General features: G+C 48.5%; 1 protein-coding gene across 1 annotated transcript in view; it reads right to left on the bottom strand.

Annotated features, from left to right (window-relative positions):
• Positions 1–18,531, bottom strand: part of LOC118359894 (voltage-dependent L-type calcium channel subunit alpha-1F-like) — a 28,748-nt gene continuing 10,217 nt past the window's right edge. The window contains exons 20-42 of the mRNA XM_052482264.1: positions 13,595–13,702; positions 13,458–13,510; positions 13,176–13,322; positions 12,876–13,077; positions 12,562–12,720; positions 12,301–12,411; positions 11,751–11,834; positions 11,447–11,467; positions 11,078–11,263; positions 10,897–10,962; positions 10,717–10,808; positions 10,259–10,418; positions 9,975–10,102; positions 9,682–9,778; positions 9,425–9,527; positions 9,213–9,314; positions 8,821–8,945; positions 2,615–2,725; positions 1,832–2,421; positions 1,294–1,625; positions 1,074–1,186; positions 546–923; positions 1–225 (exon numbers count right to left, since the gene is read on the bottom strand). Of these exons, the coding sequence (XP_052338224.1) occupies positions 19–225; positions 546–923; positions 1,074–1,186; positions 1,294–1,625; positions 1,832–2,421; positions 2,615–2,725; positions 8,821–8,945; positions 9,213–9,314; positions 9,425–9,527; positions 9,682–9,778; positions 9,975–10,102; positions 10,259–10,418; positions 10,717–10,808; positions 10,897–10,962; positions 11,078–11,263; positions 11,447–11,467; positions 11,751–11,834; positions 12,301–12,411; positions 12,562–12,720; positions 12,876–13,077; positions 13,176–13,322; positions 13,458–13,510; positions 13,595–13,702 (3,675 nt within the window). The 3' untranslated portion in view covers positions 1–18. The remainder of the gene's footprint in view (positions 226–545; positions 924–1,073; positions 1,187–1,293; positions 1,626–1,831; positions 2,422–2,614; positions 2,726–8,820; positions 8,946–9,212; positions 9,315–9,424; positions 9,528–9,681; positions 9,779–9,974; positions 10,103–10,258; positions 10,419–10,716; positions 10,809–10,896; positions 10,963–11,077; positions 11,264–11,446; positions 11,468–11,750; positions 11,835–12,300; positions 12,412–12,561; positions 12,721–12,875; positions 13,078–13,175; positions 13,323–13,457; positions 13,511–13,594; positions 13,703–18,531) is intronic.

Genomic DNA, 18,531 nt, shown 5'->3' with positions numbered 1-18,531 from the left:
TGTTTCCTCTCTCTAGTCTCAGTAGGAAATCACACAGTTCATCTCGTCAGCAAGCTCCTCCTCGAAGCGTCCTATTGGCTGGCCTGCCGAACGGGTCAGCAGGTCTGTGGCTGCGTTCTCCATCTCATCAATGGTCATGTTACATGCGTCCGCGATCTCTCGCTTGGCGAAGTTCACAAACTTTGGGTCTCTTGCATAGAGGCCCAAGCCTTCCGATATCAGGATCTGTGGGAGAGTAAGGAGAGTTGTGAAACAGTGAACACAAATATCTCTCTCTTTCTTTCTCTCTCTCTCTCCCACCTACAGCTTACAAGTGTTTATTGAATATTCATAAATAGAGGAACTTTCATGGGGTTTAAATCACTGACTAACTTACACTGTAGGCAAATTGAAATTCATAACAAAGGTGAATTGAGGTGAATTACTGAGGCTTGGAGTGCTCTTGACTTTTCCACTCACTATTACCCTGATAAGTACTGTATATCCTAAGCAGTAAGTAGCCTTGAGACTTTTATCTTACTCTCATCAGGACATCCATCACTTACCGACTCCACCAGGCTGTCTGCACTGCCCTTCTCTATGAGGCTCTGGCTGATCTGGGAGGGCACCCTGCCATTGGTGTAGCTCCTGTTCTGGGGGGTGGGCACAGGGAGTGTCGGGGCTCCAGGGTACCAGCCACTGGGCCTGGTTGCAATAGCAGGGAGGCTGGAGGTGGCCTGGGTCCTGTCTCCCCACACCTGCTTGGTGCCCCTGGCCTCATCCACCAGCATCAGAGGGGCGTAGAGCAGACGCCCTCTCTTCGCTGCTGCTGATGATGCTGCCGACACCCCTGCTCCTGGCATCGACCCTGCATGTCCTCCTCCGTTGTTGGCCCAGGAAGCAGAGGACATGGAGGAGGCACTGCTGCGGCGGGAGTCAAGGTTCTGGAGGAGGATGGAGGACAATGATTAAAATCTTGATTTCTATTATTACATTCAAACGCTTTCAATTACAAATTTGGCACCAAATCAAAAGGTGTCTCTGATTCATGTGAGCATTGGTTGGCTATTCTTTTGCATGTGTCTGTGTCTTACCAGTCTGGATCTGCATGGGGGCGAGTTACTCTCGTACGTGCCAGGGATGGGGATGTCATCCGCGCTATGCTGTGCCCTCAGACACTGGATGTTAAAGGAGGGCGGCTTGCGACCTGGAAGGGAAAATACATGGAAATGTACAAAGATGGTCACTGGGTATTTCTAGTTCTACTGATTCTACTGGTGTTGAGGAGAAAGACTGAGACCATGTGATGATTACCTGCAGGAGTGGGAGGAAGAACACGTCTCCGGACATACTGCTCCAATCCGTTTCCGTTTCCATTGTAGCCGTTTCCATTGTAGCCGTTTCCGTTGTAGCCATTTCCATTGTATCCATTTCCGTTGTAACCGTTGCCAGTGTAGCCACTTCCGGTAATGCTACCTCCATTCACACTACCTCCATTCGTACCGCCATTGGAGACGTTCCCATTCATGCCATTTCCATTGGCGTAGGGCACTCCTGCAGCTCTCCCATTGGTGAAGTTAGGAGTAGGACTCTGCATGTACTCTGACGGGATAGGGGATGCTACAGATTGCTCTTGATACACATGCCTGTGAAGTTGAGGGAAAGGGAACACTTATGAATACACACACACACACACACACACACACACACACACACACACACACACACACACACACACACACACACACACACACACACACACACACACACACACACACACACACACACACACACACACTGACTCTTCAAAACCCCTTTCACCGAAATCCTCTTCTCTCCCTTTTCCACTCACCCGTTGTTTGTTGGCATGCTCACTGGGTACTGTGGGTAGTACACCTGCTGTGTAGTGGAAGTTTCACCTCCTCTTCCCTCCATCAATGGCTCTGGTTGAGGTGGGGCAGGGGCTGCCTCTAACACTATTTGAGGTGCCTCTGGTTCTGGTGGGGCTAACACTATTTGAGGCGGGGATTGAGTAACCACCTGTGGTGGAGAAGCAACATTTGGTGAGGATGCAAATGGGGCTGGTTGAGGCTGGGATGGGGCATTTGGTGGGTTTGCGGCTGGTGCTGGTTGGGGAGGGGATGGATCTCTTGGTGGTGATGCGGCTGGTGCTGGTTGGGGCGGGGCTGGTGTGTCTTCTGGTGGAGGGATGGCCTCAGATCTCGTGGGCTGTTCCATCACTACATCAAAGGATGAGAGAGCTGATGCTGGTTTCTCGCTGACTGTCAATGGCTGTTCTGTGACCACGTTGCTGGATATTGTGGGCTCGACGAAGGGCTCCATGAAGATAGTGGTGGTGCCCTCCTCTACGTCAGCTGGCAAGTGAGTGGTGGATGGAGTACTTGTGGCAGAGGTGCCAGGATCTTCGAAAACGTTGTCATTCTGGTGGGAGGAGGAAACAAAGAGATTTGCTTTAATATACAGTCAACTGTTTTTGTTGTAAATATTATAAACATTTATTATGCTTACCTATTGTATATGATATTTGCTTATTTGAGCACTGTCAAATACAGAGAACAGACCAATCACTTCAGTATTTACTATTTTGATACACTAATGACATTCAATCACTTACCTTGAAGAACTCTTCATCCAACTCTCCCTCCACACATTCCTCATCCTCTCCCTCCATTGCCAAGGCCAGATGCAACTCTGGGGCCAGTGCCTGCAGTGACCTGAGCCCTGCCTGATGCACAAACACACATAGTGTGATACACAAACACACACACAAAGACACCAAACAGTAACAACACGTTGTGGTATCCCAAGAGGTCTACCCCAGGGGATGGTAATAGAGGGGAAGTACATGAGGCGACGTTGGCTCCCTCTGCTGGGAAGACGGGAGCTGGGCACCCCGACACAGACATCTCTAAGTGGAGGTAATTAGAGGAAAGTGACAACCAGCCAGGAGGCGAAAAGCAAGGCGCACGGTGGCACACCGTGAGAGAGAACGGGGAGAGACCGACACCAACTGAAAGGAGAGAAGAAGGACCGAGTCAAACCTCAGTGATTTTCTTTGTTAACCTCTCTTGGGTAGGGGGCGGAATTCTCTGCCTGTTACTCAGGCCCAGACGCTAGGATATGCATATAATTGGTAGATTTGGATGGAAAACACTCTAAAGTTTCTAAAACTGTTAAAATTATGTTTGTGAGTATAACAGAACTGATATGGCAGGCGAAACCCAGAGGACAAACCATCCTAAAAACAAAAATTCAGCCTACCACTGTTTTCAATGGCTGTCACTTTTATTATAAGGCGAAATCCTCCCAGATTGCAGTTCCTAGGGCTTCCACTAGATGTCAACAGTCTTTAGAAAGAGTTTCATGCTGGTTTTTGGAAAAATGAGCCCGGAAAATGTAGTTTTTCTAGGTGGCTCCCATTTTGGCTGTAGTGTTTCCAAACGCGTGGAAGAGAGCGCATTCTTTGGTATTTTTCTCCGGTAAAGACAATAACGATTCTCCGTCTCAAATTTGATTGTTCATTTACGTATTAGGGTACCTAAGGTTTGATTATAAATGTTGTTTGACTTGTTTGGAAAAGTTTATTTGTAATGTTTGCGATTCATTTTGTATGCATTTTGATGGAGGGAAACTGGGTGGATTATTGACTGATGCGCGCCAGCTAAACTGAGTTTTTATGGATATAAAGAAGGACATTATCGACCAAAAGGACCAGTTGTGATGTATCTGGGACCTTTTGGAGTGCCAACAGAAGAAGATCATCAAAGGTAAGGCATTTATTATATCGCTATTTCTGACTTTCGTGGCGCACCTGCCTGGTTGAAATATGTTTTTCATGCTTTTGCATGCGGGGCGCTGTCCTCAGATAATCGCATGGTGTGCTTTCGCCGTAAAACATTTTTGAAATCTGACACAGCAGCTGGATTAACAAGAAGTTCAGATTTATTTTGATGTATTACACTTGTGATTTTATGAAAGTTAAATATTTATAATTCTTAAGTTTGAATTTCTCACTCTGCAATTTCACCGGATGTTGGTCAGGTGGGACACTACCGTTCCACCTGCCCATAAGAAGTTATTAGTAAAGTTGTTTTTGCGGACTAAAGCCTCCCTGTCTCTGTGTCAACCTCTGCATGCTCAACCCAACACCCCACGGTTTACCACATATGGTGGAGAATGCGTGCATCTCAGTAGCTTTGGGTGCCGTGTGGTCGAGCGTACGGAGATTACAATGGAGGAGCTGGTGGCTCAGTTCATCCTCAACCAGCAGAAGCAACAGGCTCTCCAGGAGCAAGCACTGGAGGAGCAGCACCAACAAAACTGCAGACTGGTAGCAGAGGTAGCCCAGTTGAAGGTTGGGAGGGCTCAGGAGTCTGGCCCGAAAGAAGGTGACGTGGAGTCGTATTTGTGCAGCTTCGAGAGGATGGCACAGAGGGAAGGATGGCCCAAGCCCAAGTGGATTAGCCTGTTGGCACCCTACCTCTCTGGGAAGGCCCAGAAGGCCTACTTTGATTTGAACACTGACCAGGCCGCGAATTATGAGGGACTCAAACGGCAGATACTGAGCCGTTATGGGTTCAATCTCGCACGCCGTGCACAACTGGTCCACGACTGGGCCTTTGACCCCACCCTTTCCCCCCGTGCTCAGATGAGTGACCTGATGCGCCTGACCAAGGGCTGGCTACTGACGGAAGTACCGTGCCTCCCGATGCTCGACAAGCTCTTCCCGGATAAATACCTTCGGGTCCTGCCATATGAGATGAAGAAGACGGTGAGCATGCAGAACCCCCAGACCCTGGAGGAATTGTTGACAGTGGTGGAAATTCACCAGAACACCCGTGACCTGCTGAGAGGGGCCCGAGTGGAGAGAGGAGATGCGGCGAGGGGGACGAACAACACAAAGAGAGGCGAGGGACTGAAGGGGGCCTGACGAAACCAGCCAAGGCTGTGAAGCGGGAGGGTGACCCAAACCGACGACGTCGGCGGCTGCTGGACCCAGATCAGAGACGCTGCTATGAGTGCGGTGAGCCGGGGAACCTTGCGTGGAGCAGTCCCGTTCCGGGAGGAGGCCATGCCCTCCGCATCCCCTAGCTCTGGGGTAACCCGAATGGCGTCACCTCCTGTTGGGCGCACACCATGACGGCCCCTCCGATGGTTCCTGTATGGATCAATAGCATCGACACCAGCGTTCTGCTAGACTCCGGCAGCATGGTGACCCTGGCCCACCTGCAGTGGCTCACACGAGAGAGGAAGGAAGAACCGGGGAACGAGTGATTGGCACTACCCCCACTTCGCAGTCAAGCAGAATTTATTGTATCAGGTAGTAAAGCATAATGGGGAGACAAAAGACTTGTTACTCATACCCAGCCAGTATGTTAGAACTGTGTTGCAGCTTGCTAACACACACTTGCTTGGGGCACACCTGGGGATGGAGAAAACCAGGGAGCGGATCGGGAACTGGTTCCACTGGACTGGAGTCAAGCACGCCGTGGAGGACTACTGCCTTAGTTGCCCGGAGTGCCAAATCACAACTCCGAGGGTGCATTATCAAAACCCTTTGGTTCACTTGCCCATTATAGGAGTGCCATTCGAGCGGGTGGCAATGGATCTGGTGGGTCTATTGGTGAAGACCGCGAGGAGACACCAATACATCCTGGTAATCATGGATTACCAGGTCTGCCTACCCATGTGAGAGACGCAAACTCGGTCTCAACCTTTAAGTCTTTACTGAAGACTCATCTCTTCAGTGGGTCATATGATTGAGTGTAGTCTGCCCCAGGAGTGTGAAGGTGAATGGAAAGGCTCTGGGAGCAACGAACCGCCCTTGCTGTCTCTGCCTGGCTGGTTCCCCTCTTTCCACTGGGATTCTCTGCCTCTAACCCTATTACAGGGGCTGAGTCACTGGCTTACTGGTGTTCTTTCATGCTGTCCCGAGGAGGGGTGCGTCACTTGAGTGGGTTGAGACACTGATGTGATCTTCCAGTCTGGGTTTCCCAGAACACCAGCCCTTGGGCTGTGCCGTGGCGGAGATCTTTGTGCGCTATACTCGGCCTTGTCTCAGGATGGTAACTTGGTGGTTGAAGATATCCCTCTAGTGGTGTGGGGGCTGTGCTTTGGCAAAGTGGGTGGGGTTATATCCTTCCTGTTTGGCCCTGTCCGGGGGTATCATCCGATGGGGCTACAGTGTCTCCTGACCCCTCCTGTCTCAGCCTCCAGTATTTATGCTGCAGTAGTTTATGTGTCGGGAGGCTAGGGTCAGTTTGTTATATCAGGAGTACTTCTCCTGTCCTATCCGGTGTCCTGTGTGAATTTAAGTATGCTCTCTCTAATTCTCTCTTTCTCTCTTTCTTTCTCTCTCTCGGAGGACCTGAGCCCTAGGACCATGCCTCAGGACTACCTGGCATGATGACTCCTTGCTGTCCCCAGTCCACCTGGCCGTGCTGCTGCTCCAGTTTCAACTGTTCTGCCTGTGATTATTATTAATTGTCCATGCTGGTCATTTATGAACATTTGAACATCTTGGCCATGTTCTGTTATAATCTCCACCCGGCACAGCCAGAAGAGGACTGGCCACCCCACATAGCCTGGTTCCTCTCTAGATTTCTTCCTAGGTTTTGGCCTTTCTAGGGAGTTTTTCCTAGCCACCGTGCTTCTACACCTGCATTGCTTGCTGTTAAGGGTTTTAGGCTGGGTTTCTGTACAGCACTTTGAGATATCAGCTTATGTACGAAGGGCTATATAAATACATTTGATTTGATTTGCTATGCATCAAAAGGTATCGCACGGGAGCTCTTCCATTTATTTAGCAGGGTGGGTATTCCACGGGAAATCCAGATGGACCAGGGCACCGCGTTCATGTCTCGTGTGATGAAATATGTCTGTAATCTGTTACGAATAAAACAGGTGAGGACCAGTGTGTACCATCCACAAACAGACGGGCTGGCGGAAGTATTCAATAAGACCCTAAAACAGATGCTGAATAAGGTCATCGAGAGAGATGGGAGGAACTGGGACCAGCTGCTGCCCCACCTGATATTTTCAGTGCGCGACGTACTCCAAGCATGCACAGGGTTCTCCCCCTTTGAGCTCCTGTATGCCGTCGGCCCTGCGGGCTGCTGGACTTTGCCAAGGAGGTCTGGGAAGAGCAGCCGACCCCCCTTCGCAGCGTAGTAGAACATGTGGAGGGGATGAGGGAGAGGATGACGGCGATTTGGCCAGTGGTGAGAGAGCACATGGCCGAGGAGCGTGTCTACAACTGGGGGGCCCAACCACTAGAGTTCCAACCAGGTGAGAAGGTCTTGGTGCTGATCCCTACAACGGAGAGTAAATTCCTGGCTACGTGGCATGGGCCCTATGACATCGTTGAGCGGTTAGGTAATGTCAACTATAATGTCCGCCTACCGGGGCAGAGAAAACCCCTCCAGCTCTACCATGTGAACTTACTGAAGAAATGGCACGCACGCGAGGTGCTGTGCGTAACATGGACCTGGCCACAGCAGGGCCCGCCCTCGGTCGAAGTTGCAATGGGGAAAGACCTCAGCCCAACCCAATGACAAGAGCTCAGAGAGTTGGTCCAGCAGAATACGACCGTGTTTCCCCCGAGGTGCCGGGGCGCACGGATCTCGTGGAACATCATATCCACACCCGTCTGGGAGAAAAAGTGCGTAAACGGCCATACCAGATACCAGAAGCCTGGAGGTTGGCGGTCCAGTGCGAAGTGACGACAATGCTACAAATGGGGGTACTGGAGGAATCAAACAATGAGTGGTCTAGCCTCATAGTGTTGGTTCCGAAATCCTCTTCGGTAATCACTTCCGGGGCCTAAACGAGGTCAGTAAGTTCGATGCCTACCCCATGCCCCGGGTGGATGAACTGATCGACCGCTTGGGGATGACGAGATACATCAGAAGTTTGGACCTGAGGAAGGTGTACTGGCAGGTGCCACTGGCAGTGGCCTCCCGGGAGAAGACTGCCTTCTCTACCCCGGGGGGGCTATACCACTACCGGGTTCTGCCTTTCGGACTCCACCTGGCACCAGCGTCCTTTCAGTGACTCATGGACCGCGTCCTGTGGCCGCACAGTGAGTACGCATCTGCTTATCTGGATGATATAATTGTGCACAGTGACAGTTGGGAGTCACATCTGGGTAGGTTGCAGGCCGTGGTTGATGCGGTAAGGGGTGCAGGTCTGACCGCGAACCTACACAAGTGCAAGCTGGGCTACGCTGAGGTGGAGTACCTGGGCTATCAGATCGGGAGGGGAAAAGTGAAACCCCAAGGGAAAGAATTGCTGCAAATAGGGAATGGCCGGTCCCCTGAACCAAGAGGCAGGTGAAGTCATTAGCAGGGTACTACAGTAGATTTGTACCTAACTTTGCTGCAATAGCTTCTCCCCTCACAGACTTAACAAAGGCATGACTACCCCAGATGGTGCGATGGACGGAGGACACAGAGGCAGCGTTCCAGGCCCTGAAGCATGCGCTATGTTCGCACACCCTCAAGTATTACCTCCTCGGGAGGAAGTTCACCCTGAACACTGACCATCACCCTGATCACTTAGAGGAAAGTGGCAAATAAAAGGAGGACAAATAAAAGGAGCACGGTGGCATACCACAAGAGAGAACGGGGAGAAACCGACACCATGCGAAAGGAGAGAAGAAGGACCGAGCCAGACCTCAGTGATTTTGTTTGTTATGTTTATTTTCTGTATTAGTGAAGTTGTTTTAATGGACTAAAGCCTCCCTGTCCCTGTGTCAATCTCTGAACGCTCAACCCAACACCCCACGGTATACCACAACATGTTAACAGGTAACTGGTATACCTGGAGTGAGTCTTTCTTGTCTTTTCCCTTCTTCTTCCTCTCCCGCTCCTTCCTCTTGCGGAACTTTTTAAAGTAGTCCTGGATCAGGAAGCTGGCATAAAACTTCCCACAAGTCACCTCTTCCCCTGAGTCAGGAAGAATCGCAACAGAGGAGGAGAACAGGGAAAAAAATACATCTTAAACAAAGGGAGGAGGCAAATGGGCAAGTGATAGAGACGAACTAAAAGAGAAAAAAAACACAGACAATAGGGAGATACAGAAAGAAACCTGTGTTTCTGTAACTTATTTCTGTGGAATGCAAAAACTACCATTAGAGTGGTCTGTGTGGTTATACAGTAGCATACAGTAATACATCTGTCTAGTTGGCTGAAATGGCACCTCCTATGGTTTACCTCTAGGGGGTGGAATGACCTCTTCAAGGAGCTTGGGCTTAGTGCGCTTCCATATCTTCTTAATGATGGCCCTGAGCTCCTCGTTGTCCTGGTCAACAGGCCCTAGTGGAGAGACACAAGACCTTTAAAAACATAGGAGTAAAGGCCCCAAGCACCACTGCACTAAATAATCATGTGTGAATGATACACTCTGTGTATGTGACCTGACTGACCCTCGGTCTTGATCTTGAGTGAGGTTCTGACCAGCGCAAACAGGGTGGCATTGAAGGTGACTGTCCCGTCGCTGTGCAGCGGCACGTTCATAGCAACCAGCCTCTAACAGGACAAGCAAGCAGATGAAATAGAGTCAATTCTCACTGCACAATATCTGACATATATCAAACATTCAATTATATAAATATTAAAAGTTAACACGTTTATTATAATTTCATTTATTCAACCTTTAACATTAAAATGTGATCTGCCCTACCTTGCAGGCCACACGATGGGGGCACAGTTTGCCAAAACCAAGGGGTGGCTGGATCCTGCGCAGCATAGTGACCACATCGATATGTTTGATTCGGCCCCTGCAATACAGACAAAAACAGCACAATTAAAGGACCAAATGGGGGAAAGGGATGGACGAGAAGAGAGTAAGAAGTAAAAGGAAGATAGAGGACAGAGATACAGAACGGGTTTCCTGAATAAAGGCCAAATCCCGTTGATCCTTTTTCAATTTGAAAAGAAAAATCTAAAAAAACGATCGAGAGAGGGGTCTCTTACGTCGCCTCTGGGTCATAATCCGACCAGACTCGTTTGAACTCGTCCAGATGATGAGTACCCAGTACGGTCCAATCTCTGGTCAGGTACTCAAAGTTGTCCATGATGACAGCAATGAACAAGTTAATGATCTGAGAAGAGGAACAAAGAGTGTATCAATCACAGCTGATCTGCTTCAAATTGGCTGCAATCAACATCTTTTTAATGAACCTTTATGTACACAAGTTGGTCTCATTGAGATGAATTTCTCTTTGGCAAAAGACACCTCTCACAGACAGTTATCTCACCAGGAAAGCGCAGAGCATGAAGAAGCTGATAAAGTAGATGTAAGCCAGGTTGCTGCCGCACATGTTGTCATCCCCGGGCTCAAAGTCTGACTCGGGGTCACAGGGTCTCCCTGGCAACGCTGCCAACATGATCTCCTGCCACTGCTCTCCGGTGGCACACCTGCAAGAAGAGCACACAAGTAAGGACTAAGGAAAGGAAAGTTAACACAGGAGGAAGAGGAGAGAAGACACAGGAGGAAGGGGAGAGGAGAGGAGATACAGGAGGATGAAGAGAGGAGAGGAGAAGAGAAGAGAAGAGAAGAGAAGAGAGGAGAGGAGAGGAGAGGAGAGGAGAGGAGAGGAGAGGAGAGGAGAGGAAAATAAGAGCAGAAATGGAAGTGGAGAGCTGGGGGAGATAAATAGACTGTGGTTGAGCTTCTAACTATCTACTATTTACCTCTTTGTCCTGCAAAACTCACCTGAAGAGCAGCAGGACAGACATGAAGAAGGTCTGGAAGTTGTTGTTCCTGTTGATATGTGAGTTGTCATCTATAGCAATCTTTCCAAATGTCTGCAAAAGGTCAGAGCACAGGTCATATTGTCACCAGCTGCATTTTAAAGACATAAGAAAGGGATACAATGAATGGAAGGAGACCCACCTGCATGCCGATCACAGCGTAGATGAAGAAAATCATTGCAATAAGTAGACCGACATATGGCAAGGCCTGTGAAAGAGGGGGATGTATAGACATACATTTTCTTTAACAAATATAAATTATACACCAGTGTCTGTCTGTCTCTGTCTGTGTGTCTTGACATTTGTTTGAACCTAGCACTGACCTGGAGGGACTTGACAAAAGTCCAGAGGAGGGTTCGAATGCCCTCCCCTTTGCTGAGCAGCTTGACCAATCGCAAGACTCGGAACAAACGAAAGAATGTGATGGACACTTTTCCGCTTTCCTTCTTGGCCACGGGCGGAGCCCCGGGTACGGCTACAGCCGCAGCTTGGGCTGCGGCCTCAATTGCCTGGAGAGAAACACAGAGGTTTAGAGAACAGCTGCTTGTTTTCACACTATTCATGGAGAGACAGGGGAAAGGATATACGAACATTTTTTCAAATGAGAGAGAGAGGGACAGATAGTGACAGAGATAAAGAAAGAGAGAAAGACAAAGAGAGAGAGAGAATTGCTTTTCCTGTCGTGGTCTTACTTCAACATCCTCGTCCCCTCCCTGGATTGATTGAAGTTTCAAAGATACCAGAGACAAGGAAGAAAACAGAAAATATACATAAGATATCATTTAGTATTTGACAGAACACACACAAGCGCTTTATAAAGCTATGTGTTTGTTAGACAGAGATGTTACAATGACTAACTGTACACAAACCGTTTTGCAGGCCTATATTGCAAGCCTTTTCTAAGTATCATGTTTCCCTGAAGTAAAGAGAAGGGTTGAAGACGGAAGACATGAGGAAACAAGAAGCAGCTAAAGGAGAGACAGAGAGAGTACTCACACTGAGCTCTGAGACCACGATGTCTAGCACACTGCCCACAACGATCAGAGCGTCAAAGGAGTTCCAGGCATCGATGAAATATTGCTGGATACACAGACACACACAAACACCGTCAATAGTATGGATCTTTAGAACGTGGTATTGGAACATTAGAGCGTGGTATCAGAACATTAGAGCGTGGTATCAGAACATTAGAGCGTGGTATCGGAACATTAGAGCGTGGTATCGGAACATTAGAGCGTGGTATTGGAACATTAGAGCGTGGTATCAGAACATTAACGTGGGGCGGCAGGGTAGCCTAGTGGTTAGAGCGTTGGACTAGTAACTAGAAATGGTTGCAAGTTCAAATCCCCGAGCTGACAAGGTACAAATCTGCCGTTCTGCCCCTGAACAGGCAGTTAACTCACTGTTCCTAGGCTGTCATTGAAAATAAGAATTTGTTCTTAACTGACTTGCCTAGTTAAAATAATTACAAAAATTTGAACATGGCATCAGAACATGGAACATTAGAACACAGTATTTATATCAAAATGTGTCCAGTTGAACTCACATGTGTTCTGAGAGCCAGTAGCTTGATGATCATCTCTATGGTAAATAGGGCTGTGAAGATCAAGTTGAGGATGTCCATCACAGAGTTGAATGTTTTAGACTGCTCATAATGCTGCAGGGAGAGGACATTCATTTATTTGAATTTGAATTTATCTTCCTCGTGATAAACTATGTAAAATATTTCCAATCATTTTCTAGAAACACGATTTACAATCTTATTCCTGTTGTAATATACATTATGTGTACATTATGATTATTGTACCTGCACAGCCAAGGTGAGGGTGTTGAGAAGAATTAAGACAAACATGATGTACTCAAACTGGCTGGAGGCGATGATCTTCCAGAACTTCAGCTGGGACGGGTTTCTGGGAATGTAGATCTTGATGGGCTTGGCTTTCAGAGCGTACTGCACGCACTGTCTCTGTGGAGGGCAGGACAGGAGACACAGGGAAGGTGGGAAGTGAAGTGAAAACTCGCAATATCAGTAGACTGAAGGGCTTTCACATGATAATAAGGTACAGTAGCTTTGTGATTATGATGAGTGTCGTAATAAGTTATTCAAGGAAAACAACTAACTTGATTTTTGTTCAGTTCGCAGTTTTTGAACTCAGATTCTCCCTGTTCACGGAACGTGATGATGACGAAGCCCACGAAGATGTTCATCATGAAGAAGGCGATGATGATGATGTAGATAATGAAGAATATGGAGATTTCCACACGGTAGTTGTAGATAGGGCCGTGGTTCGCAGCATTGGCGTCGATGGCCTTGTACAGCAGCCTACGAGTTTATAATAAGAGATATTTACACAAGAACAACAGCTTTACTGAATAAACAGATAGTCATCGTATGTACTCATGCGTGGTCTTGGTACTCACTGTGGCCAGCCTTCAAATGTAGACACAGTGAACAGGGCCAGCATGCCCTGCAGCACATTGTCAAAGTTGAATTCACTGTTTTGCCATTTCCTCTCTCTCACCATAGGGTGATTCATATCACCATCCTTATACACCACAAACGTCCCCCTAAAACACAAAACGCACGCACACACACACAAATCTATGCTTATTAGTAATAAAATATAGTATGTAATGACAGGAATTTGAGTGAGGCATTGGCTAAGAGAAAGACAAAATAAAAGACCAAAAATAAAGTCTTACATGCACTCATATGGAGTGTGTTTAGCTTCATCGGTGCAACTGTAGAATCTTCCCTGTAACACACAGAGCAGACAAACATGACTTTATAACGAGAAGGCACCACACGGAGTGTTTTCAAATAAGCAATGACCAAGTACCTTGAAGAGCTGCACTCCAATACAAGCAAACATGAACTGGAGGAGCGTCGTGACGATCAAGATGTTTCCGATGGTTTTGATTGCCACAAACACGCACTGCACGACGTTCTGTCAGCAAAAGCGCAGACACAAGAGCACGTTTGTACAGTTATTTGAGAGAGAGAGAGAGAGAGAGAGAGAGAGAGAGAGAGAGAGAGAGAGAGAGAGAGAGTGTGTGTGTTTGTGAGAGAGAGAGAGAAATACAGAAAAAAAGAAGGAACAGCATGTCAGAAAACAGATCATTGGGATTGAATAATCCATAGAATCTAACCACTTCTGTGAAAATTGGAACACACTAAACAAACAACAACACAAAGAGCTATCTATCCAAAATGGAGATGTCTGGATAAACCACTTCAACAATCTTTTCGGGAAATATAAGAAAGAACCAAGAGCAAAAATATATACATGATCATTTACCAACATTTACAACTAGCTATTAAAGACTACCAGAAGCCACTGGATTCTCCAATTACATTGGATGAGCTACAGGACAAAATAAAAACCCTCCAACCCAAAACGTTGGTGTTGATTGTATACTAAACAAAATGCTCAAATATACAGGCCACAATTCAAGTGGACTATTCTTAAACTCTTCAACATGATTGTCACGCCCTGGTCGAAGTATTTTGTAATTATCTTCATGTATTGTGTTAGTTGACAAGTATAGGCTGTTTCGGTTTTCGTTACGTTTATTGTTTTGTAGTGTTTGTGTTATTTCGTGTTTACGTTTGTTTGATTAAACATGGATCGCAATCTACACGCTGCGTTTTGGTCCGACTCTCCTTCACCACACCTAGAAAACCGTTACAGAATCACCCACCACCAACAGACCAAGCAGCGTGTTAACAGGCAGGAGCCACAGGAGAGATGGACATGGGAGGACGAACTGGACGGTAAAGGACCCTGGGCTCAGCCTGGAGAATATCGCCGCCCCAAGGAAGAACTGGAGGCGGCGAAAGCGGAGAGGCGCTGGTATGAGGAGGCAGCATGGCGACGCGGATGGAGAGGGTCAGCCCCAAAACTTTCTTGGGGGGTGGCTCAGGGAGAGTGTGGCAGAGTCAGGAGTCAGATCTGAGCCAACTCTCCCTGTTTATCGTGAGGAGCCAAGGAGGAGACCAGAACCAGAGCCGGTGTTCGAGGTGAGCGAAGCAGAGACTGTGAAGGAGTTAATGAGGAAATTGGAGGAGAGAGAAATTAGGGAGTTGCTGTGTTGGTGCTTTTTGCATGGAATTCGCCCGACGGAATGTGTCGGGGATTTGATGGCACCTGGGTCAGCGCTCCATACTCGTCCTGAGGTGCGTGTTAGTCGGCTGGTGAAGTTGGTGCCAGCCTCACGCATCAGGCCTCCTGTGCACATCCCTAGCCTTGCACGTTCTGTGCCAGCACTGCTCTCAAGATCTCCAGTACGCCTTCACGGTCTAGCCCATCCTGTGCCACCTCCACACACCAGCCCTCCGGTAGCAGCTCCCCGCACCAGGCTTCCTGTGCGTGTCCTCGGTCCAGTACCACCAGTACCAGCACCACGCATCAGGCCTACAGTGTGCCTCGCCTCCTCCTCTCCTCCTCGGAGCCTTTCTCCTCTCCTGCGCTGCCGGAGTCTCCCGCCTGTTCAGCGCAGCCAGAGCCTTCCTCCTCTACAGCGCTGCTGGAGTCTCCCGCCTGTTCAGCGCTGCCAGAGCCTTCCTCCTCTACAGCGCTGCTGGAGTCTCCCGCCTGTTCAGCTCTGCCAGAGCTTTCCTCCTCTACAGCGCTGCTGGAGTCTCCCGCCTGTTCAGTGCTGCCAGAGCTTTCCTCCTCTACAGCGCTGCTGGAGTCTCCTGCCTGTTCAGTGCAGCCAGAGCTGCCAGTCTGCATGGAGCAGCCAGAGCTGTCAGTCTGCATGGAGCAGCGAGAGCTGTCAGTCTGCATGGAGCAGCCAGAGCTGTCAGTCTGCAAGGAGCTGCCAGTCTGCAAGGAGCTGCCAGTCTGCAAGGTGCTGCCAGCCTGCATGGAGCAGCCAGAGCTGTCAGCCTGCATGGAGCAGTCAGAGCTGTCAGTCTGCATGAAGCAGCCAGAGCTGTCAGTCTGCATGAAGCAGCCAGAGCTGCCAGTCTGCAAGGAGCTGCCAGTCTGCAAGGAGCTGCCAGTCTGCAAGGTGCTGCCAGCCTGCATGGAGCAGTCAGAGCTGTCAGTCTGCATGAAGCAGCCAGAGCTGTCAGTCTGCATGAAGCAGCCAGAGCTGCCAGTCTGCAAGGAGCTGCCAGTCTGCAAGGAGCTGCCAGTCTGCAAGGAGCTGACAGTCTGCAAGGAGCTGCCAGTCTGCAAGGAGCTGCCAGTCTGCACGGAGCCGCCAGAGCTGCTCGTCTGTAAGAAGCCGCCAGAGCTGTCAGCCTACAGGGAGTAGCCAGAGCCTCCAGTCAGCATGGAGCAGCCAGATCTTTCAGTCTGCCAGGATCCGCCAGTCAACCAGACTCTTCGGCCAGGATCTGCCAGTCGGCCAGGATCTGCCAGTCAGCCAGGATCTGCCAGTCAGCCAGGATCTGCTGAAACCACCAGCCAGCCAGGATCTGGTAGATCTATCTACCTGCCTGAGCTTCCTCTCACTCCCGAGCTTCCTCTCACTCCCGAGCATCCTCTCACTCCCGAGCTTCCTCTCACTCCCGAGCTTCCTCTCACTCCCGAGCTTCCTCTCACTCCCGAGCTTTCTCTCACTCCCAAGCTTTCCCTCAGTCCCGAGCTGCCTCAGTCTCGATCTGCTCCTCAGTCCAGTGGGGTTCTGGGTGAGGACTACTAGGCCATGGTCGGCGGCGAGGGTGGACTATCCAGGGATGCGAGGAGAGGGGACTGGGACATTGACTGAGTGGGGTCCACGTCCCGCGCCGGAGCTGCCACCATGGACAGACGCCCACCCGGACCCTCCCTATTGTTTTGAGGTGCGTTCGGGAGTCCGCACCTTAGGGGGGGGGGGGTTCTGTCACGCCCTGGTCGAAGTATTTTGTATTTATCTTCATGTATTGGGTCAGGCCGGGTGTGGCATGGGGTTTTTGTATTGTGGTGTGTTTGTCTTGGGGTTTTGGTGGTGGTATTGGGATTGTAGCTTAGTGGGTTATCTAGCAAAGTCTATGGCTGTCTGGAGTGGTTCTCAATCAGAGGCAGGTGTTTATCGTTGTCTCTGATTGGGAACCATATTTAGGCAGCCATATTCTTTGAGTTTGTCGTGGGTGATTGTCCTTAGTGTCTTTGTTCCTGTCGCTGTGTTAGTTGTAGTGTTTGTGTTATTTCGTGTTTACGTTTGTTTGATTAAACATGGATCGCAATCTACACGCTGCGTTTTGGTCTGACTCTCCTTCACCACACCTAGAAAACCATTACAATGATCCTCAACTCTGGTATCTTCCCTAATATTTGGAACCAAGGCCCAATCAACCCAATCCACAAAAGTGAAGACAAATCTGACCCCAATAATTACAGTGGAATATGGGTCAGCAGAAAACTCTGAAAAATCCCCAGGAGTATCATCAACAGAAGACTCAGACATTTCCTCAGTGAAAACAATGTCCTGAGCAAATGTCAAATTGGCTTCTTACCAAAATACCATTACGACAGACCATGTGTACACCCTGTACACAATTGTTGACAAACAATCAAAGCAAAACAAAAGCAAACAAAACTCTTCTCATGCTTTGTTGGTTTCAAAAAAGTGTTATACTCAATTTGGCAACAGGGTCTGCTATACAAATTGATGGAAATCAGTGTTGGGGGGGAAAGCATATGACATTATAAAATCAATGTACACAAACAAGTGTGCAGTAAAAATTGGCAATAAACACACAGATTTATTTCCCCAGGGCCGTGGGCTGAGACTAGGATGCAGCTTGAGCCCCACCCTCTTCAACATATTTATCAATGAATTGGCGAGGGCACTAGAACAGTCTGCAGCACCAGACCTCACCCTACTGAACTCTGAAATCAAATGTCTACTGTTTGCAGATGATCTGGTGCTTCTGTCCACAACCAAGGAGGGCCTACTGCAGCACCTAGATCTTCTGCACAGATTCTGTCAGACTTGGGCCCTGACAGTGAGTCTCAATAAGACAAAAATAATGATGTTCCAAAACAGGTCCAGTAGCAAAGACAGCAAATACAAATTCTATCTAGACACTGTTGCCCTAGAGCACACAAAGAATTACACCTACCTCAGCCTAAACATCAACACCACAGGTAACTTCCATAAGGCTGTGAACGATCTAAGAGAGAAGGCAAGAAGGGCCTTCTATGCCATCCAAAGGAATATAAAACTCAACACCCCAATTAGGATCTGGCAAAAAATACTTAAAGCAGTTATCGAACCCATTGCCTTCTATGGTTGTAAGGTCTGGGGTCCAGTCACCAACCAAGAATTCACAAAATGGGACCAACAGCTAACTGAGAGATTGCCTGCAGAATTCAGCAAAAAATATACTTTGTCTACAACGCAAAACCCCCAAACAATGCATGCAGATCAGAATTAGGACTATACCCACTAGTTATCAACATCCAGAAAAGAGCTGTTCAATTCTACAACCACCTAAAAGGAAGCGATGCCCACACATTCCACCACAAAGCCCTCACTTACAGAGAGATAAACCTAGAGAGGAGTCCTTTAAGCCAGCTGGTTCTGGAGCTCTGTTCACAAACACAAACAGACCCCACAGAGCCCCAGGATAGAAACACATTTAGACACAACCAAATGATAAGAAAGCAAAAAGATAACTATTTAGTACACTGGAAAGAATCAAACAAAAAACGGAGAAAATTGGAATGCTATCTGGCCCTAAACAGAGAGTACACAGTGGCAGAAAGATTTGTGGCCCGTTTCCATGAGAAAGGGGCAACCAATGGAGTACAAACAACATTGTAAATACAACCTATATTTA

Source organism: Oncorhynchus keta, chromosome 27, assembly GCF_023373465.1.
Source record: "Oncorhynchus keta strain PuntledgeMale-10-30-2019 chromosome 27, Oket_V2, whole genome shotgun sequence".
NCBI classification, from domain to species: domain Eukaryota; kingdom Metazoa; phylum Chordata; class Actinopteri; order Salmoniformes; family Salmonidae; genus Oncorhynchus; species Oncorhynchus keta.
Note: the sequence above shows the minus strand (reverse complement) of the source record. Positions and strands in the feature narration are given on the sequence as shown.